The sequence below is a fragment of the Crassostrea angulata genome, chromosome 9, assembly GCF_025612915.1.
Source record: "Crassostrea angulata isolate pt1a10 chromosome 9, ASM2561291v2, whole genome shotgun sequence".
Classification (NCBI taxonomy): Eukaryota; Metazoa; Mollusca; class Bivalvia; order Ostreida; family Ostreidae; genus Magallana; species Magallana angulata.
The window spans coordinates 17,689,178-17,711,224 of NC_069119.1; the positions used below are offsets into that span (position 1 = coordinate 17,689,178).

The following is a 22,047-nucleotide window of genomic DNA, read 5'->3' on the forward strand; positions in this document are numbered from 1 at the left end:
CTCTCTCATAAGAAATCATTAATATATATGAACAGATTACATAGCAAAAGTCCAATGAAAATTTACCCGTATTTGTATTATCATTTCTGAGTTTATTCATGCTGATGTGATATTGTGGAAACATAAACTAAAGATCCCGTTAGCATTAATGTATTGCGCAAGCGCAAGATTATAAAATCCAAAAAAATCCAGGTGATTTCCGGGATTTTTGAGGAATTTTCGTTGATTATTAATCAGCGAAGCTTAACTGAGAAAAAATAAAAACAAATTGGTAATCTTCAAGTACCAATGATGTTTAAAATATATAAAACAAAAGACAGTATTATTCCGATTTCTCGGTATTAAAGACCAAAAATTCGAGTCTATTATTTTAATATAGTAGTATAGATTTTTGTCTTCAAATGGCAGCTTTGACAGATAACGAGGAAAATGATGCAAGCTTTCTTTTTTCATTCTACATTCATTATAAGACAATTTTATGTTCACATGCTACATAAAGAATAAACATAATACATGTGTCATCAAGGTCAGAATCATGACAATCAACAACTCTTTGGAAATAAAAACCACATCCTCACAGGATAAAATCAACCACTACATGCTAGTCTGCGAACTCCAAGAATTCCACATCTGTAAAATGGAGAGAGGTTCCATTAAAAACGAGAAATACCGAGTATCATTCACTCCATACATTAACAATGAAGGCTAGAGTAAAATTGAATTGTTTTATATAATATATTTCTGTTGAGCGGCAGTCGGCAATCAATCCTGCTCCAAGAGCTTACAAGAATAGAATTCCTGGGTCCCCCGTCGGTCAAGCAGTATACTAGTATCGAGTCTATCGACCAAGGCTGATTTAGGAACTTGACCAAGGTATTAGTGGTATAAACATTTGGTATAAATTTAATGAAAATCCCTCAAAATTTGTAGGCATGAGAGTGCCTACAAGGTCAATTTTTGGATAAAACGGAGTCATTATTGTGGTCAAAGTCCCATAACTCCAACAAAAAGTATCGACCAATGCTGATTTTTTAACTTGACCAAGGTAATAGTGGTATAAACATTTGGTATAAATTTAATGAAAATCCGTCAAAATTTGTAGGCATGAGAGCGCTTACAAAAAAGTGTGACGGATGGACGCACGGACACATGGACCCATGGACGGACGCCCGGCATTTCTTTGTCCCCGCTCCGCGTTGCGGCGGGGGACAAAAATTTAATTTCACATCATTTACTCAGACACTGATTAGTACAGTATTTACCACTTTATCAGATGCTTCTGACACTTGTCCCTTCATCTGTGGATTCCACATGTTGTTGGGCATTCCATCACCCACAGGGCCAGGAATTAAGTTCTGTTGCACCATGGAAAACTGCCCTCCTCCACCCGGACCGATACCCTTCCCATAGTACTCCATACCCACAGAAGTTCCCTGCAAAGATCAAACAAGACATCTCATTCATACATTACCAAGTACAAAAATATATGCATTCTTTGCTGACATAAATTGCACTAAATTTTAATACAGTACTTTATTTTTAGGTATAATGGTTGTTTATCATGGAACCTGACCTAATATTACTTTTTATTTACTTAAGAGCCCACAAAATCTTATTAATTCCAATGATTCCAAAGTATACTCCGTAATATCTTCCAGTTTGTAAATTTGGCACAAGATCTTACATGAAGAACTTTGTCCATTTGTTGGTCTGACAGGTTGCGTCCCTCCAGAAAGTCTGTCTGGTTTTTTAGAGACGGTACCCCTCCCTCACTAGAGGTTATCACAGAGCTACTGCTGTCGTGTATAGAAGAGGCAGAACTCACTGGACCCCACTGCATACTTAGTTCTGCAACATAAAATGGTTAATTAGTCTAAACAAAAAAAAATGGTTTGTTTCCGCTTTCATGCTGAAAAAAAGTAGGGTCTGTCGGTCGGAATTTTTTTTTTTCCAAATATTTTTTTCCACTTTAATATTGCAGTATCCATACATGCCGGTTAGATACATGTACTGACACTCCTGAATGGTATAAAATAAGAAATACTTTTAATTTCATTCCTGACTATTAAGCTGGTCTTAAGAAAACACAAAAATGATATTATATATCAGATACTTCCTCTGCCAATGATGAGAGCATTATTAAAATCTACAACACATGGAAACATACAGCCATTTTGAAACAAAACCTTTGAGTTACACTGATTTGAGAAGAGTAACTGCTTCAAGCGTTTTTGTGACCAAAATTTTGAGTAATTTTTTTTCTAATTCGGATAAAAACGAAAATAAACAATTTTCCATCAAAAATCCTTAAAAAAAAGTTTTGAGTCGGAGGGGTAAAAGCTATGGTCAGTCGGGAAAGCAGAAACAAACACCTTTGTTTCTTAGGCCTTATTCAATAATACTAATACTAAGAACAGATACTCATCAAAAAGAATTATCCATTAGTATATGAAATGTTTGTATGAATTTTTTTTACTGATTGATCTTTTCTACATACAATATTCCTATGTACTGTGGGTTATAATTTTCCTACCATATAAAAGTGGAACTTAAAATGTGATCACTACTGTACCTGTTGTTATGTTCCAAAATGCTGGACCGAAGTCATTAGCAGCAGAGATAGGTTGCGCTGGAATAGGCCCTGGGGCTCGGCGCTGGGCTCTCTCACTGCCTATGGGACGCATGGGTCTCTCTCCCCCGATAGGGCCCACTGGCCGTCTATCCTCAGATTTCATTTGGTCTGACAACTTGGGCGATACAGTGAGGGGTGAGGCAGCAGGTGGAGGGGGACCAATGGGGCCTGAAGAACTACCATCTGTAAAAAAAAATTCTTTTTTTAAAACAGTCATTTATAGGCAAAATGATACATTTAGTAAATCAAGTGAAGTAATTCTGACACACCACCCAGCAGGATTCTGATCAAATAATGCTGATGCTTATACTACCTTTTTAAAATTACATGCGAGGGGGAAATAATTCTTTGGCATACAACATGAAAGCAATGAGAAACTCTCTAGCAAAACTTGTTCAAGAATGATATGGAAGGTACACTGTATTTTAATGATTATTGAATCATGTGATTATGGCTTTTGAAGTCTATGAAGAGGGAATGAAATGAGTGAAAAGTGCAAGGTATGATGCCAATGAGAATATTACCTCGTGGCATCCCACCCATTAATGGAGCACTACTAGGACGCCCTTGTGTTAGAGGAGAGAAGGGGCGTGGTGGAGCAGAAGCTTGTCCTGGTACACCCAGGCCTGAGGGGACTGTGTTGCCACTTGTTGGGACCCCCACTGGAGGGGATGATCCTGCAGGAGGCTGAGCCTGTCCACTTGCCACAAACTGATGGATCAAGTTGGCAAATTCCTGCTGAGATATCATCCCTGGTGACAACAAGTTAGGTCCTGAGCCACCTAATCAAATTCAAATTTTATTGTTACCAGATTTATTATGTTAAAATTTTGATATTGATGAATTTGGGAACCTTATAAACAGAGCGACTTCTACACAGAAAAGCACATACCTAGGTTTTGCAACTGCTGAGCCAGAGCCTGTTGATATCCCATGGCCAGGTTGTTGGGCGGCACGTTGCCTCCAGGGTGATTGGGAGGACCCCCTCCCGCTTGGCGTGGTGTGAATTCTGGAGCATTTGGATTGAGCGTAATCTCAATCATGGGCAGAGTCATTGGTTGAGATGGTGTTGTATATTCCTCTTTCTGACCGACTGCAGATGACAGGTGACCAGGATCAAGACTAGTATTTGTCTGGTTTCTTGGGGACATGTTAGAGTTGGGTGTGGATGTACTGGAGCTGGGAGACATAGATGGTGACTGATTGGGTAGACCAGTGCAGAACATTCTACTATCTAATTCATTCATCATCTGTGGTGGCAATTGTATCCCTTTGAATCTCATTTCCATTTCATGAGGGGATGAGTTTCTAGCAGGTGGTCTTATCTGCCCTGGTTTGCTTGGCAATGGTTGTTTACTATTATCTGGCTTGATGGTAAATACTGGAGACCCCGAGGTTGTAACTTTGGAGGTAGAAGAAGCCAGGGTATAGGAAACCGGTGTATTACTGCTGGTACTTGGTGGAACCCCAAACCCTCCCCGATTCTTGGTTTCATTGGGGAACAGTTTACGAGTGACATTCTTGTCTGGGTTGCCCTGGCCTGGTTGGATGACTGTGGCCTGTTTTGGCTGACTCCTCCTTGGGGATGTTATGGGGGGTTGTGATGGGGGACCTCCCCACACCATTGATGAGCTGGGAACAGAACTACTGACAGTTGTCCAAGGTCGAGCACTGCTGGACTGATTCTGACTTCTGGGACCCAAGTTCCTGGTGCTGGATGTAGTCTTTGTGGTAGAGGTGGAGGTCTGGCCATGTGTGGAGGCAGGGGGCATCACTGTCTCAGGATTGAAGAACATGGACTGGTCTTTTGTGCTGGTTTTGTTCTTATTTTTGGGTATCAACTCCTGCAAATCTTTATCAGGATCTGCTATCAAAGCGGAGATCAGTGTATGAGCCTGTTTGGTTCCATCCACTGTACCCCTACAAAACAAATTGTTATATGATCAATGACTTCATCCAATTGAAATGCATGAATTTTAACCAAGAGCAAACCTGTAGAAACAGCTTACTTGATGGTAATGACCCTCTCTCCTGATCCTCGCTGCTTCTCCACTTCAATATGAGCCCCTGATACCTCCCGTATCAAATTGATGTTACAACCACCACGGCCAATCACACGACTTATAGCTGACGAGGGTACTTGCACTTTCTTGGACTTGCAGGATACAGGTCTACAAGACAGATTGATGAATAATAGAGCATGATTGTGTTAAGATGTTGACCAAATGCAGGACCTGTACAATTACATGATGAACTTACCGTCTGACCACCTCCTTCCACCCATCCTCTTTCTTTTGGCCTTTCTTCGGGCTAGCTATCACAGGAGTAGTCGTTACATAAAGGCCATGAACAGAAGGTGATACATTCTCACCATTCTGTTTATTGACATGCAACACATGGTCACTTTTATCACTGAAAAGACATTTTATATGGTGAAAGAAGCTACTCATAGTACATTTACATTTTTTGAAGCTTGTACAGTTTGGGATGTACTTACGGTTTAGTTTTCTCCACAGTTTTCCTTAGTTTTTCAACCTCTCTATCACTGATCTTTAAATTCTCTGGTAGTGTTCCAAAGTCATCAAGATCCCCTATACCTGAAGCATGAAACAAAATCTTATTTCATAATCACCCATAAGATTATCCCCTTCCCATTGATAAATTGATGAAATATTCCAAGATACCTGATCCAAATGCCGAGGATGCCGAGTTATCTCCCTTCTTCCTGCGGCCCACATTGTCATTCTGCCCTGCCAGGTGGTTACTGGTGGTGGTGGCATTCAGAGACATGGATGTGGCGACTGATACTGGGACATTCTCCACATCAGACACTCTCTCCTTCTCCTTACGATTCCTCTTGTTCTTCCTGGATTCTGCTGAACTAATAGTAGAAGTCTCAGCAATGCGATTGTTATTCTTGTTTCTCCCAGACTTGCTGTATGTTGGCTCACTGGATGATGGCAATAACCTACCTGAAACAATCAATCGTATGTTACACAAAAAGAGACTTGTACATATGTATATTGAACAAACACAATAATTTACCATTATATAAATAGTGCCTGTTTGGAAGGGTAACAGTTGAAATTGACACCCCCGAGAAAACCATTGTCAACTGACGCGATTGATATATATATAGAGGATATCTATATTGTGTGATTTTATATTTGCTTTATCCAACGAGTTGAAATGGTGTATATATTCGCGAGGCTTGCCGAGCGAATATAACCATTTCAACGAGTTGGATAAAGCAAATATAAAATCACACAATTATAGATGTTCTATTTATCTCATACAATTTGATTTATATTATGAAGCTTTTGAAACTGTCCCTAATGTGACCCGAATTGTTTTTTTTCTTTCAAAGATTAAAAACGATGGTGCAATGTTGTGTTATGCGGGTATTATGACCTTGCGCAATACAATTTAGTACGTCATTCCTGAGATAAATCTAACTGTTTTAATGTAAAGTTTCACTGAAATAAACCGTAAAATTAATTTTTTTAGCTCTAAATAATTTTTCTTAGAGCTTATTCACTTGATTAAATGAAAATTCCGATTAGAAAACTTGAATAATCAAGTTTGTTGACATAGGCTACACAAAGTTGCAAATGCTCGTTAGTTTGAATTGACTCGAACGAGGAACAGTTGTTGATGTTTAATAAAACAAACACTAGGCTAGCCTTATGATTCGAAATTGAAAATAGTGAATAAGGATGCTTACTGGTGGTGGAATAAAAGTCTCATGAAACATTATTTCGGTAAGTTCTTGTATATAAACACAACCAGAATGCTCTGTTTTCATCGCGTCGTCAGGATGAACTCCTTGATAGTTAACGTAATTTGTAGTTTTATAAACTTCACAAAGCAAATTGAAAGTTGGTAGTGGGCTAAATTTATCAAAAATCTTGACAAACAAGAAAAAAGAATCTTGTGGTTACGGTTATGAATAACTTTGCAAAAAATGTGTGTGTGTGTGGGGGGGGGCTAACCTACCCCCCCCCCCCCCCCCCCCCCCCCCCCCCCCGGTTCCGACGCCTGTGCTACGTAGTTATGTGTTTTCCTTCATATTTGTAATTTAAATCTTTGACAAAATCAATTTTATATTAATTTTTGTAGTAGATATAGTTATGTTGAAAGTCTTCGAAAATAGGTCACTGAAGCGTTGAAGCGAGGGGCTGTGTCAAAAGTAGTTCCGACCGGAAGTATTTGATAAAGCATCAGCCGTGTGATATAGCAAAGGTTTATCACACGGGTAATTATAATACACCACACGTATGAGATAAATATATAAATATACATTGATATATAAATACACACACACACAATATCAATTTTCCCCCTTAATTTATGGCTATTTGCTCACCTGATCTGAGGGAAATGAATGGTTCTTCATTGCCATGGGATGTCTCTGGATCATTTGACAATCCCCTATATCTCGCTGCAAATTTTTACAAAGATATATTATTAGTTGAATTCATTCATATTGACAAACTGAAAGTCCACTAAGTTGCAATAGAACAAGGTTCGTCACAACATGGTGATTTTAGCGCATTGTTAAACAGTATGTATTGCCAAAATTGTTGTCTATCTCTGTGGCGCAATGGGTGTTGCTTCGCTCTACCAACTTTCAGGTTCCGAGTTTGATTACTGCAGGAACTTTAATTTTCATTAACAGCAGCAACATTTAAAAAGTTTATTTTTTCCCCAAAATTGATTTTTTTTGGAGCCATTTTCAAGCCGAACACGTTAAAAATCCACATCTTCAAGTAATTTAGAGGAATGGGCATGTACCGGTATATATAAGTAGCATCTTTCTTAGGTGTGTGGAGGACCCTTAAACAAGTTGATAATAATGCAGGTCAGTTGAATTTTTACCGGTTTTTTTTTCTTTACATTTATGCAGGAACTGCAAGTATTTTTTGTTTAATATATTCATTGATTTCTTCACTACATGTATTTATATTCTTCAAATTGTGTCAACCAAAGAGATAGATCTACATTGAACTTCAATGTATGTTCAATGTAGATCTCTTTGGTTTTAATTGTTTCTTCATGTTGGCCAGAATTTTCATGTGTGCTGCCTCTCAAGTGTAACCAATTTGATGGGATTTATATACCTGTGTTTTGGGCTCTTTATCAATCATGTTCATCTTTAGATTAATATAGTCTAAACATGACCCAACTATTACAAATAAGTCTACTTAATCTGGAACATTTGGCTCAAAGATGATATTCTGTTGTCAGATTAATGTGGAGTGTGATTCAAAATACAGAATTTAATTACTAAATGCATAACTTTTTATAGTTAAAAGCTGCATGACAAAAACTTTAAATAGTACATGTACATGTATATTTTGTTATATATACCCTCTCAACATATGTTTGTTACTGGTATATAAATCTTGATTTCTATAAATTTTTAAAAGTTGTAACTCCCTATTTTAAATACTACTGGTTGATATATATAAATTATAATTAATGTAATACTGGTTATCTCTCAAGAACATGCAATAAATGAGTAAAGTTAACTCACCTGACGTTATGCGAATGGGTGGTTCTTGTTCTTGAGATACAAGACTTTCTGGCAATTTCCCTTCCAGTCCTACAACAATTCATTTATATTGACAAATTTTGAAGCCAGCAAAGGAAAAAGTAAGCAAGCTAATACATCCCAGGTTCTTCCATTACTTGACAATGCTAAACAAATGAATTGCAGGATACACATTTAATACACAAAGCAATTTAAAACAAGAAATGTTTGTGAAACACTTATGCCCCCTCCCTTGGAAACATCTGCAAAGAAAATGAACAGAAACTGCAAATAATTAGAATTTTCAAAGTCCAAGTCTAATAACTCTATAAAAATTCACTCATCTCAATATAAAACTTGATCTAAATATTATTATTAAGATAATTCTATATACCAAATTTCATTTCAATAAGTTCATTCACCTCTGTAAAGAAAATGAACAGAAACTGCAATAATTGGAATTTTCCTATGTCCAAGGGGCACAACTCTATCGAAAATGGCGCGATTGTACCCTTAATTGAACTTGACCTAGATGTTATTATAAAAATCTGTATACCAAATTTCATTTTAATATGTGCAACCCCTGCAAGGAAAATGAATGGAAGCTATTGGTGGACCGATTGACTGACCTGCCGACTGACGGACAGCAGCAAAGCAATATATGCCCTCTTCAAAGGGGGACATAATAATTAAGTTGAGCATTAAACTGTTAAAATATATTCTTTGAATCACTTGAATGGCAGTTAAACGTGTTTGTAAATATAACGAATATGAAACAAAATACTGTGATCTACCTTTAAAACGGGTTTAACCATTTACAACTGACACTCAAATACCGGGGTATATCGAATGCAAAACGCCATTTTGACATTTTACTTGGAAATAATTCTAACTACATTTTTTTATGATTAACGTTTTTATGACACAAAGAATAGAATTCATGTTCTTATGTATAATCTGAAAATATAAATTGAGTAATCCAAAACAACTTGTTTTTCTTAAAAACTGCTCGACATATATGAACACCTAAACAATTTACTGATACCAAATTTATCCTCCCAATAGGCCTGCCCTGAGTTGCACAGACCTGGAGAAAACCATGAAAAGCTCAGCTGTTTGTGTGGTTGTTTATGTGAATTTTTTTCCATACACTACATGTATGGTTGTGAATGTTTGTTAAGAACGTAGTATTTTTCAACATGCCAGCATTTGTTATTGGTAAACTTTCTAAAGATTTATGTAAATGTAATGTTAAACAATGTATGAAATTGTATTTTTAAAATGACAGATCTATGTAAATATATATATTGATGATTTTAATTTCAATTTTTGTCCACAGGGCTCTACGTACATTAACTTTTTTTCTTACTTGTCCATCCGGACAAGTGACAGAGATATTTACTTGTCCGAACTTCAACTTCACTTGTCCAAAATTTTTTCAATATCAAAGATCAAATATTGTCAACTTGAAAACTACAGTTCTGTGTTACTAAAATAAAGTAATTTGTTGATTAGTAACCTGACTTTTAAATGGAAAATTAAAGTATCTTTCCTAAATGTATTGGTTCCATATAACATTAAACATGATTTATCAGCTGTAGCTTTGTCATGGCAAATTACAAGACATTTTCAATTAAGCAATAGGTTTAAAAATACATGTTACTGTTATATTGATTTCTCAGCTGTTTTTTAAATTAACATAGATCAAAAGTCATCATAGTCTATCAATGATGAATGGGACCAAAAATAAATTACATTTCTTTCCATAATCCTTTATCTTTGCTACCTTTTCTTCCTTTCTTTTCCTTAACATGTGTGTTTGGTATTTTGTAAGAACTAAGATCCACACCTTTTCAGTTCAATAATGAAAGTTGTTTGAAATTAGTGAACTTCAATCCCAATCAAGAGTAACTCAATTGCATTGCAATTTCGGGATTGAAATTCAAAATAACTAATCGATAAACTTATAACGTGACTCTGAAAATTTTATCACAAAACTTTGTTTTCTTTTTAAAATGTTGGAGACTTCTTTACATAAAAATGTACATGTCCAGTTGGACAAGTGGCCAGCAATATTCACTTGTCCGTATATTTTTTTAACTGGTATCTGACAAGCGTTAATGTCGAGCCCTGGTCCATTGTCTTTGAAGTGAGCAACTGTTGCACATAAGCCTCATGTGAGCAAAACTCTTAGTGAGCAGATCTATTCCTCACGTTAGCAAAATATGCTTGTGTGCAGAATTTTTCTCACATGAGCATTTTACCTAATTTCATGTTAAATTGCACTTAAGACTCACATGAGCAAGTCACATGAGGAAATCTTGTTAGTCCTCACGTGAGCGGCTCATGAGCAAATTGTGAAAATGTTTTGGTATGGGAAAGGCTAAGGGGTGTTTAACAAAATATTGAGGTAAAATAAAACTTGTAAAATGATGTAGACTGAAGAAAAACATCGATGACCTTATAGTTTAGTTTACATCACCCCCATTTTGTTTTTACAAATACATGTACTTCGGACACAAGACTGTATATATTTACATTGATAAATCGAGTACAAAAAAAGTACATTGCTCTGATTATTATACTCTGTATTAAAATATCATAATAATTTCCTGATAATGGGACCATTATTTTGAATAAAATTATTTTTTTTTATTGAAAGTGGTTATAGTGGCATTTTTGCCACCTAACATTGTACGTACCTTTACATTGAGTTTCAGCTTTTTCGGGCATTTCAGCGACAATGTCGTTCACTTCATGTTGCTGCAGGTTATTCTCCTCAGTTGCAACATCCTTTGTGTTCATATCCTCAGCAGCAGTATCTGTTCCTATTTCATGAGAGAAAAAAACTAATATCGAAAGAATATATTTCACAACAGTTTTGAATTTTGTTCATGATTTTTTTGTTTGGTTTGTTTTTTTCTTTTGGGGGAGGGGGGTAATTAAAAAATGGGTCAAACCTAGTGCAATTTTTTGTGTGCCATAAATTGCAACTTTAAAACACTTAGGGAATGTACTGCAGCCCCCAGGTTGTACAGTCCAATTTTTTTTCAGATTTGGAGCTACAGACCTGCAGCAAGTAACTAACCTTGTTCTTCCTTCCTATCTGGCTGCCCTTCACTATCTTCCTCAACAATGATTTCTACAAATTGTTCATCATCTATTTGTCCTGAGAGCCCCGAGCTTCCACCTATAATAGGATCACAAGGAAAATCCTTCAAATTGACTTGAATGTACAAATTTAAAAATAAGTCTTAGAGTTCCAATGTGTGGACCCTTCTCTTATAAGCAAGAAGAAACTTGGTTTTTATTGTATTCACACAACAACAAAAATCTATTCCATTTTGATATTACAAATTTTAAAGAAAACTTAACTGCTTTTTAAACATAGGAATAACGTGAATTCTACGGCGAACCGTACGCGCATAATTTTCGCGCATGTGACAATTTTTAATGTTACCCGTTGCTAAGTGCGTTGCTAACGCTGAGGGTAATAGAACAATTATGAACTGCGTCTAAACCAATCAGATTTCAGTATTTAACATGAAAGTATATCAATAAAAATTGTTACATGTGCGAAAATAATCGCGTACGGTTCGCTGTAGAATTCACATTATTCCTATATAAAAGCAGTAAAATGTTCTTAAAAATTAAGACATTCATTATAACAAAATAAATAGTGCCTGTTTGGGAGGATAACAGTTGAAATTGACACACCTCGAAAACCATTGTCAACCTCCGCTTCGCGTCGGTTGACAATGGTTTTCTCGGGGTGTCAATTTCAACTGTTACCCTCCCAAACAGGCACTATTTATATAATGTCTGCCTTTATAATTTAATGTCACTAAAAGTCAGAGGTCAAACATATTTAGAGATATTATATGTACATGAATACTGATTTAATTTCAGTATCCAACATGTCCAAAAGAATTACAAACATCAAGTATTCGATCATTACTCACGTTCACGTTCTTTTACCGCAGATACAATATCATCATCTAACTTACCAGCTCCTGCCATATTCTTCTACTTTACACTTTATCAATCTGCAATTTGAAAATTAAAAAGCACTGAAACAAAATGTACATGTACTACATGTACTATCAAAATAACATACATGTATGCACAAATATAAACAAGTTTCATTACGAAAACTATGAGAAATGACTTACAAATGTTATTTTATTCAGAAAACTGCACATGCAGTCAATAAGACAGCCATCCATGTTACAAATAAGAAGAATTCAATAGTAACACTATATAACCTACATGGGCTTACACCTCAGTTAGTACCAATCAGCCAGGTACTGAATTAGTACTCCCATATAAATATAATTAACACTAAGGCTAACAACTACAACAATTACTCCCCTGGAACTATCACTTCGTATACTATCTTAAATAGAAGACCCTGCAATCAAGAAAGCAAGACCCACAAAGATCATCCATGGTGATGTTGATATACAACCTAGCCAGTATGTCACTGCAGGTGATGCAAGGACAAGGGTTTCTCTTATGGTCTGAGGGCAATACCATCACCTAAAGATATTATTCAATTACTCATTCTTGTCCAGAACAGGCACGCAGATCTCCAAACAGAAAAAGCCATAGCAATTTAAGGTTTTTTTAGGCAGGCTACCAGCTGATCTTATAGTCTTAGCTTATGCTGATTCTTCCAAACTTTTTATGCACTTTTTCAAACTTGTTCATGACTAAAGAGGATTTTAACTGTCCTGCCATGCACCCAAGCATAAACACTCACTGAAGAGCCCTGTACACTATTTCGATGAAAAAGAAGTAAGAAGAGACAATTAGTGCAATTTTATATTAAGAACAATCTAGAATCAATTTTTGTAAATAGAATGGAATGCTTCTGATCCAAGAGATAAGAGACCCTTTCTTGAATGCTGCAGTACTACTCTCTTGCGGCCAAACCACAGGCAACTGAATTTTTATCAATCAGTCGCTCAATAAGCCAAATATTGAAAAATTCTACCTCTTTCCTATATATCTATGCATAGACTGGGCATAGATTTTTTTCCATATCATAGATTTCAATCAGTTGCTCAATAAGCCAAATATCTAATAAAAATTCTACCCCCTGTATAGATACTTAATTTATATAGAGGGGGTAGAATTTTGCCTGCATGTGGCCAAACACAGGGGATTGTCACAAACTGTTTGATTCTTACTATATTACCACCATATACTATAAAATAAAGACAAGGGAGGAATCAAAACTTGAAGCAATCGCTACCTCAAGATTTTCGTTTGCCTCGTATCTAATTGTTCTTGGACGATTGGCATCCTATATAGTTATCAACAGATTGGGAAAGGATTGTAGTGTTTCTAGGTCGCTGTTAATCCATGGGTTGCCCCTGGACTTGCCGGTCGCCTCATCTTGCACGTCCTGCGTCTTCATTCGCTGGCTGCAGAGGGTAGACTGCTCCTCGTGCACATTTCCCAGGGCTCGACATTAACGTTTGTCCATTACCAGTTAAAAAAAAATCCTGACATCAAATTACAATGCAATTGAGTTACTCTTGATCGAGATTGAAGTTTACCTATTTCAATCAACTTTTAATATTGAACTGTAAAGGTGTGGATCTAAGTTCTTTCAGAGTTTTGATTCAACAGACCACACACAACAAAGGAATAAAAGGTAGAAAAGATAAAGGATTATGGAAAGAAATCTGAAATATCATTTTTTAAAGGAATCATTGATAGACTCTGATGACTTTACATGTTTAGTCAAAAAACAAAAGCTGAGAACATGGAGAATGCAATATCAGATGACAAAGAGTTAAACCTGACAAATAGGAATAATAGTTACTGTAGAGCCCTGTTTCCGTGTGTTGCAGTCACAGGCTATTTGTTAGCCCGTACAAGGAATGAGACCACAAACACCACACTCCACTCTGTCTTTTTAAAAGGGATCCAGTCCCACCAGCAGGTGGAGTAGTCGGTCTTCAAGGGGGCACGGTAAGGCTCATCCCAGCAAAAGCCAAGATACTAAGACCAGGGATTTATCAGGGCTGTTTTTACTACCGATAAACGGTACCTTTCCCCTCTTAAAAAAGGTGCAAAAATTCCCTTTTCCAGAGATAAAATTCCCAGATCAAACAGAGAATATTAGCGAGCACAGCTCGCCGGCGCTGAAGCGAGCTCTAAGAACCAGTATGCGCGGGAAAAAGAACGAGCTAAACCTACAGTTCATCAAACAAAATTTTTTGTCTACGTCCTATAATGCTCTCTAATGTTTTCACCCATGGTGCTATGCCAAAAATGGCAGACTTTTAACTCGTAATTTACAGTGACTTAAAGTTTGAAGACACGCATATGCTTTGGCGAGACTCAAAAGATTTGTTACATGCTTCCATACCTTCGTATTGAGTCGAGAAACGTAAACAAAGACGAACAAAGTCATGGATAACGTCACAGTGTACTCGCGCTATATTTCCCGCGATAAATTTAGAGGTGGATCAAACATCTGTAATGAGTGTACTAACTATTTCAGTATAGACTGCGATACCTGCCTCATTGACATATGATTTGTTTTTAATTTTTTTTTTAATATAGAGATTTTATGTATATATATTAGCAAGAGCCATACTTTACTGTCATATCGATCCATTTTAAAGCTAATTGTGTATGCATGAGTAGGGAGGAAATAAACAATAGGACATTTTGAACTAAATAAAAAGGAATAAAATGAAAAAAATAAACAGTTAAAAAAATTATGTAGATATTGCATATAGTCAGACCATTAAATTTAAAAGTGGGAAATTATACACACCTACAAACAGGTACCGGGCTCTCTCTCTCTCTCTCTCTCTCTCGGGGTAGGGGGTTGCGCTGTATGTATCATAACCATTAAAATTAGTACCTTTGGCATACTTATTGTAGAGCATTACTCTCTCAAAAATTCTTTGACGTTCGTTGATACCTAAATAAAACTAAGTTGACAATGATGCAAGGTATGTGTAATTCTTGCTGCGCTCGCCAGAACGGTAGCACCGTAAAACATATTAAACTAATAGGTGTGTTTGTGATCGGTAACTATGCCAGAATTTCCTCAGAAAGAGAAGTTGAAGTTGCTCTGTCTTTTGATCAAGTACATGACCGTGTAAATTAATGTCAATGGCAAAAGAATGATAGTAAACTAATTTAAAAATATTTTCACTGCGTGAATTAACCCTGTGGTGAGTAAGAACTTGAAACAAATTAATTCATCTTGGGTTATAGATACGCGGGTGAAGCAACAACATACCTCACATAATGCATCAGAAATAACAAAAACGATGTTTATTACTTTTAATCCTGATATCATTGCAGTTAGCTGATCACATTTTATTAGTTAATAAATCAGCAATAAATGTTAAAATTACTATAAAACCGTTTGTAAAGAGTTATCTTCAAAATTAACAGATCCTCTACACAATGGTAGTAAGTGGGTCAAAGGGTTAGACTAATACCCCAAATGCACGTGAATATACTTTTTCCTCTTTCCGAGTGTTAAAATTTTTTTTTGGTAAAAATTCCTACCTACCTAAAATCCTTAATTTATTTTGTCTGGGGATAGGAAACAGTTATCTATATAATATAGAGGGGGTTTAAGTTTTTTCTGTTTTTGCCTAAAAAGGGTAGGTTTTTTTGTCTTCATAAATGTATGGAAATGAACTTTCGAAGCTCCCAGAATACAGGATTTTGCTCCATTTATTTAAAAATTTTCTTTGGGGGCATGCCTCGGACCCCTCTAGCATTCTCGCACCTCCAGCACTCAAATCGAACTTACGACTCAAATTGTCCCCTTTAAATATAAAGGATAGTAAAATAAAATAGATAGATAAGTCCCTGAAGACACTTGAGCAGGGCCCGTCCAACTGACAAAGGGCCTCAACGCACAAAAAGGATAATCTAGGGACAGTCCAAGTCGTTCATCCAGGTTGCTGGTCCAGTCCGGGGAGGGCAGCTCTACTACGTCTGCTCTATGAGATAGGCCCTGTACAATCCAGATGGCAAAGACGGCATCTCCAATGCATCCATCACTCTAGTCTGGACACCAGAATGGGGATACTATCTTCATGTGTTTGACAGGGACCATGGCTAGGCAGGGAGTGGTCTTCAACCTCTCAAGCACTTCCTTCTGTCCTCCGTCTGAGGATAGTAGAACATTCTCTTTGGAAATGCCCAGTCTTTTCGCATCTAAAACATTTACTTGTCCTTGGGCCAGGTTGTCTTGGGAGGCAAGTCGTCAAGGTCCCAAGCCAGACCAAGTCAAGGATTTCCTTGAGGGTCTTCTTAAGATGCTGCACTCGGCTTTTCGACCCCTGTATCTCCCTCTCAGTTTTCCCATCTTCTTTAATCAACTCTCCACCTTCAACCAAACTCCTCACTGTTTGGTACAGTACTGATCACACCCAACCTAACACCAGAGTAAACCCAACTAAACCCCGGTTTTACTTTTTGGGTTTATTTGGGGTTTACACTGGGTTTGCTTTTTGAAAATTTGGGTCCACTCAGGGTTTACTTTGGGTTTTTTTGGGGTTTACTTTGAATTTACTCAGGAATTCTTTTCGGTCAATTGTACGCACATAAGTTTGAAGCAGACCCGTCTTTTATCTTACCATCTTACTGCCTGTAATTACTGCCCCTTGTATATTCCAAATACCAAATACACATGTAGCGTCTGCTTTTAGGGTTTACTTCTGATCGGGGTTTACTCTCTGTGTCCACTCTGTGTTTACTCTGGGTCCACTCTAGTAAACCTGGAGTAAACACAGAAAATAAACCCAAGGTTTAGTTGGGGTTTACTTTCTGTTGGGTTGGGTCTGATCGGTACTGTAGCTAGGGCCTGAGGATCTGCTTCATCAGGAATGCTGGTAAAACTGCATCCTATCTATGGCCTCATCGACGGTCTTGGGCTGGCCATCCAGAACATAGAGGGCTACCTCCTTGTCATCTGCCCAGTAACATAGAAGGGGTATAGCCTGAGTGTGAACATCCGGTAGTTTGGGGAAGGCACAAGTAGCCAAGGTCAGTACTCTGTCTGACAACTGCCTCAGGGACTCAATGCTGTTTTGAACTGCAGACTGGAAGCTAAGCTGCTGAGCCAGAAGCGCTTGTCGAACTTCCTCAGGATGTCAGCGAAGCGCAAGTCAGGGCTGGTCTCCAGTAACAAAGTGTATTACTTGCTAATGGTTCCTTTTAGGAAAAAGCACAACTGGTTGTGCTGCTCAGTCTCTGTCCAGAGCTGGCTTCGTGACAGTCTAACAAACTAGTGTAGGAATGCCTTCCAGCTGGATCTCCCATCAAATACAGATCCTTATACCTTGGCCTACTCTGGGCTTTCAGATTATGGTAGCTGGTAGGCGGTGCACAAACTCATGGAGAATGAAGAGGGCTGCAGGGGTCTGCACAACTCCAGGTAAACCATAGGCTACTGCGGGTACCCATGAGTATTCTGAGGGATAGAAATACGCTGCAGATATCCACGCGTAACCTGACGGACATTGAGACACTGCGGGTATCCATGCGTGGCTTACTTTGAAAGGTCTCTCAGTGGTGGGGGCCCATTCTCCCCCCTCCTTCACCAACAAAATGATAAGGGTGGAAGGGGACCTAAGGTACTGGTACAGAATAACTACTTGGCTGATGATCCAAACACCCACGCATTTCAAACGGGCCTGGTGAATACCAATTATCTCTGTGGTCACTACCGGGCTGAGACTGCGGATAAGCAACTGGGACAGGGGGATTCGGGTGGGGGAAACCTGGGATAACCGGTTGCAAATCAACCGCTTGAACTGGTCTATGATTATGTTGCCCCTGACCTACATGCATAGATTCTAGTGCAACTCCTTCCAAATAAACAGGTTGACTATCTGAGGACTGGCATCCGGGCTGTGCAGGATACAACCGGGCTTACATGTACTGTGAGTAAAACCCGTGACAAATGGTTCCCACCCTAAGCCATAGACACCCAACCCCCAAAGCATGAAGTAGACAGAGAATCTTCAAATTACATATTGATAAATCAAAACAAGTAGCACAAACACAAAGCCTAAACTGACTTAATGTTTACAAAAACCTAATCAGAAAAGCTGACCATGCGGTGGCCTCCAAAATGGCGGCCTCAAATTTAACTCAAATTCTCTAAACTCTTACCCTACGGGCTAAAAAACAATCCTAGTAATATGTGGGTTCCGTTGCCGCTGGACTTACCTGTCGTCTCGCTGGCTGTATAGCCACAGGAGTCGGCGATTTTATCAATTTGTTGTAAATGAATGAGAAACAAGCAAAATGCTACCAGTGAGCTTCGCGAGCGTAGCGAGCGAAGCGACAGGATGGCAACGAGTTTTCTAGAATTTCTTTATTTCGATATCCAACTGACATTGAACACCAGACATCAACTCCGTGGTGTTATTTTATCAATCCCTCGCATTTATTTCCCTAAAATTATCCTTTAAAATCATTTTAAATCCATTTCTGCACATCTCGATCTTAAACGGCGGCCATTGCCAAATTCGTGTGACGTCACACTCAGAGTCGAAAATATTTCATTCATAAAATTGAAAGATGCGTTATTTAGACAAAAATAATTAAGTGCATTGATGCTTTCGTTTTAAAATAATCAAATAAAGAGTAACATAATTCAAAATTTTACCTTATACTATGTTAAATCCAACATTCTTGTTTGAAATGTAAGGGAGGGAATCCAGTGCTTGCCTTTGCGGGGAATTCAAAAACAGATATGGAAATCGTTTTGATCGGATGATTTTAAGACACCTATAAAGTGACACACTTTTGGAAAGGCTCTCTAGTAAGCGGATTTCCTTTCTTTTTTACCGCACAATAACATATCATCTTAAAACACATGAGAAAAGAACAAATGTTGACAAGTCCAGTGAGTGTGACGTCACACGAAATTGGCAATGGCCGCTGTTTAAGATCGAGATGTGCAAAAATGGATTTAAAATGATTTTGATGGATAATTTTAGGGAAATAAATGCAAGGAATTGATAAAATTATACCACAGAGTTGATGTCTGGTGTTCAATATCAGTTGGATAGCGAAATAAAGAAATTCTAGAAAACTCGTTGCCATCCTGTCGCTTCGCTCGCTACGCTCACGAAGCTCACTGGTAGGATTTGTGCCTGTTTCTCATTTATTTTCCAGAAATTGATAAAATCGCCGACTCCTGTGGTATAGCTATGTTGATCTCCTCGTGCACGGTGCAGGAAGTAATAGCTCGATCTCGTGATCAGGGTGCATCGATTTACCCAAATGGAAGCAAATGGACCCAAATAGAAACTCAAATTGAAACAAATGGAAATTGAATGGCATAATTGAAGATTTTATTTAATAATTTCAATTATATGATGAAGAATCAATAAATATGAATATTCTATAACGACAATTTTCTTGTGTTGTTAATGATTTTTTTATTGATATATGAATTTATATCTGTTAATAAAACTGTTGATATATATAATCATTTCAAGATACCTTTTTAATCATAACAATATAATCCAAATATTTATTTCCGATATTGGAAAATAAAGTACCATAGTTGTCTTCTAAATATAGATGTATATAAGTTAGTTTTTGTTTGCTTATACATGTACAGTACATATATAGGCGTCGGAACCGGGGGGGGGGGGGGGGGGCTAGGGGGGTTGCCGCCCCCCTTTTTTTGCAGAGTTATACCTAACCTTTAGAAACATAGCATGGTAGAGGGTTCAGCCCCCCCCCCCCCCACTTTTTCTCGCAGGAAAGATTATTGTTCCTAAATTTACCTTGAAAGATTGAGAAGTTGGATTCAGAAGCATACAAGCCCCCCCCCCACCCCCCCCCCCCCCCCGGATTAGGAATTTCATGATTCTGGAAAAAAAAATTGGGTAAGTTTATTTTTCTTTTGGAAGTATAGGTATACTCCATTCAATTTCCATTTGGGTTTCCATTTCCAATCTTGCCAGTTAATGTTCCGCGGTCTTAACGGCTAACAATCCAATAAATAGATAATTCGAAAAAAAAAATATCTAAATCGTGTATTTTAATCATGAAACTAACTGATAAGGCTACATTATCAATTTCTTTACCATTTGGTCAGAAATTGTTGTTTAATTTGAAATTTTTCAATTAAAAAAACTCATTATATTTAAAATAATGATTGAAATTATTAAATAAAATCTTCAATTATGCCATCCAATTTCCATTTGTTTCCATTTGGGTCCATTTTGGCTCCATTTGGGTTCATTTGGGTCCATTTGGGCCATTTAACGTTCCATTTGGGTCAATTTGGGTAAATCGACGCATCACGAATTACGCAGCAGTTAAGGTTGCAAATGTCATTAAAAACGAACTAAAAATGTGATGGTCGTATAAATCAAAACTCGCACACAACTTTTTTCCAATATACACTATTATTATAACTCTAGTGACTTATCAGTCTTATGTGTTATAAAACACATGTTTAGAGTCATCACGTGTCTATCACGTGACATCGATAGCCTATTTATAAACATTTATTCTTTCATGATTGTTGATTATTAAATAATTATCAAACAATTGAATTCCTCAATGTGTACAAATTTGTTTTTCATTTGTTTTCTTATTTAATTACGGAATGGCTTTGCAACAGTAGCACCACCTGCACAGATTTCCAAATACCTCCAATCAAGCGAATGAGTTGCAATGCATGACGATTCAACAAACGCACGTGGTTTTTGTCAGCTTTATTCACAATATTTAATTAATATTAATTAATATTAATTTAACTGATATTTTTTGTTGTGAATAATATATAGCTTGATATTATAAATATTTATTTCTAAGTGGGTCAGTTCTCTTTATTTGATATAATTAAAAGTTTCTCTTAATTGGAACTAAATTGTCTATGAAATCATATCCTTACATAATAATGATTTTTGATATCAATTCATATAATTATACCATTTAATGTTATAAACAGAAATATGAAGCTCTATAATTGAGCATGCTTGCATGTACACCCATTAATGATTATTATTGGAATCAATTAGTAGTAATAATACTGATGTAGGTTTCATTCATTCATACTTTATTTCCCTCATATGAGGATTATTTCAGAACATACAATTATACGTACATACATGCAACACATATAATCATGTATAATTATAAGACAAAGGTCTACCTCTGAGACAATTATCACATGCTCTGCACCATCTATCCACATCAGAATATATTCCAATCCAGTAAAATCTTTCCTTAACAGGTTTGCAAACTCTATCTGGTAACCCTTTATCTCTTCCTAAATGACATATATACAGGGTTATTTTCGCCCTTTTTAACTTGCAAACGGTCTTGCCCCATCTTGAATTCGCCAAGGCAAAGTTTTGAATAAAGAATATAGTTTGAAACATAGGAATTCGCCCAGTCTCATATTCGCCCGCTGTCGAGGACGACGAGGGCGAAAGGGGTAAAAATAAAAGTTTTTTTTCAATCTTAGCCACAAGACTTTGTACACTGTCTCACAAACACACAGAATAATGGTGAGTAATAATAAATCTCCAAGTGCAAAGGGATACTAGTGATTAAGGAGGCTGTATAGCTAAAACCATAACCATCAGGCCCTGGAGCCATAAAACTTACTTTTGATCTCAGTCTCACTTTTCCAAAGGAACATATAGTGGAACAGTGAGACTGAGATCAAAAGTGAGCTTGTTTAGGTGTTATGGCCCCAGGGCCTGAACTACCTAAAATTTTAAGATATGATTCGTTTAGCAATAAACTATCATTTCTTAAAGAGAAAAACCAAATATATCACTGTGTGAATTTGGGTACTTTCCTATATTTTGATATAGAGCTCTTCTTCTAAAGGAGGTCAATACAGTCTGAA

The 22,047-nt window shown here is 37.1% G+C and overlaps 2 protein-coding genes across 2 annotated transcripts; both read right to left on the bottom strand.

The window, feature by feature from the left end:
- Nucleotides 1–390: 390 nt before the first annotated feature.
- On the bottom strand, nucleotides 391–3,810 carry LOC128163839 (proline-rich proteoglycan 2-like). The gene is made up of 6 exons (XM_052827507.1): nucleotides 3,525–3,810; nucleotides 3,157–3,414; nucleotides 2,573–2,815; nucleotides 1,685–1,848; nucleotides 1,263–1,433; nucleotides 391–630 (listed from the first exon to the last, which is right to left on the bottom strand). Exons 1-6 carry the CDS (start codon nucleotides 3,781–3,783, stop codon nucleotides 595–597), a joined length of 1,131 nt encoding a protein of 376 aa, XP_052683467.1. The 5' UTR covers nucleotides 3,784–3,810; the 3' UTR covers nucleotides 391–594.
- Nucleotides 3,785–8,849, bottom strand: LOC128162159 (ankyrin repeat domain-containing protein 17-like). The gene is made up of 8 exons (XM_052825349.1): nucleotides 8,795–8,849; nucleotides 8,169–8,237; nucleotides 5,317–5,604; nucleotides 5,130–5,229; nucleotides 4,892–5,044; nucleotides 4,642–4,803; nucleotides 3,864–4,552; nucleotides 3,785–3,831 (listed from the first exon to the last, which is right to left on the bottom strand). The coding sequence occupies exons 1-8, from the start codon at nucleotides 8,847–8,849 to the stop codon at nucleotides 3,785–3,787; spliced, it is 1,563 nt and encodes a 520-aa protein (XP_052681309.1).
- Nucleotides 8,850–22,047: the final 13,198 nt, after the last annotated feature.

Excerpts from the sequence above, each read along its gene's own strand:
- LOC128163839 (XM_052827507.1), bottom strand. The coding sequence starts at position 3,783 with ATGTCCCCAAGAAACCAGACAAATACTAGTCTTGATCCTGGTCACCTG. Across the intron at positions 2,816-3,156 it reads AATGGGTGGGATGCCACGAG|ATGGTAGTTCTTCAGGCCCC; the intron begins GTAATATTCTCA and ends TTTTTTTTACAG. Across the intron at positions 1,849-2,572 it reads ATTTTGGAACATAACAACAG|AACTAAGTATGCAGTGGGGT; the intron begins GTACAGTAGTGA and ends TTTATGTTGCAG.
- LOC128162159 (XM_052825349.1), bottom strand. The coding sequence starts at position 8,849 with ATGTCCCCCTTTGAAGAGGGCATATATTGCTTTGCTGCTGTCCGTCAG. Across the intron at positions 5,230-5,316 it reads ATCCTCGGCATTTGGATCAG|GTATAGGGGATCTTGATGAC; the intron begins GTATCTTGGAAT and ends TTCATGCTTCAG. Across the intron at positions 4,553-4,641 it reads GAGAGGGTCATTACCATCAA|GGGTACAGTGGATGGAACCA; the intron begins GTAAGCTGTTTC and ends TTTGTTTTGTAG.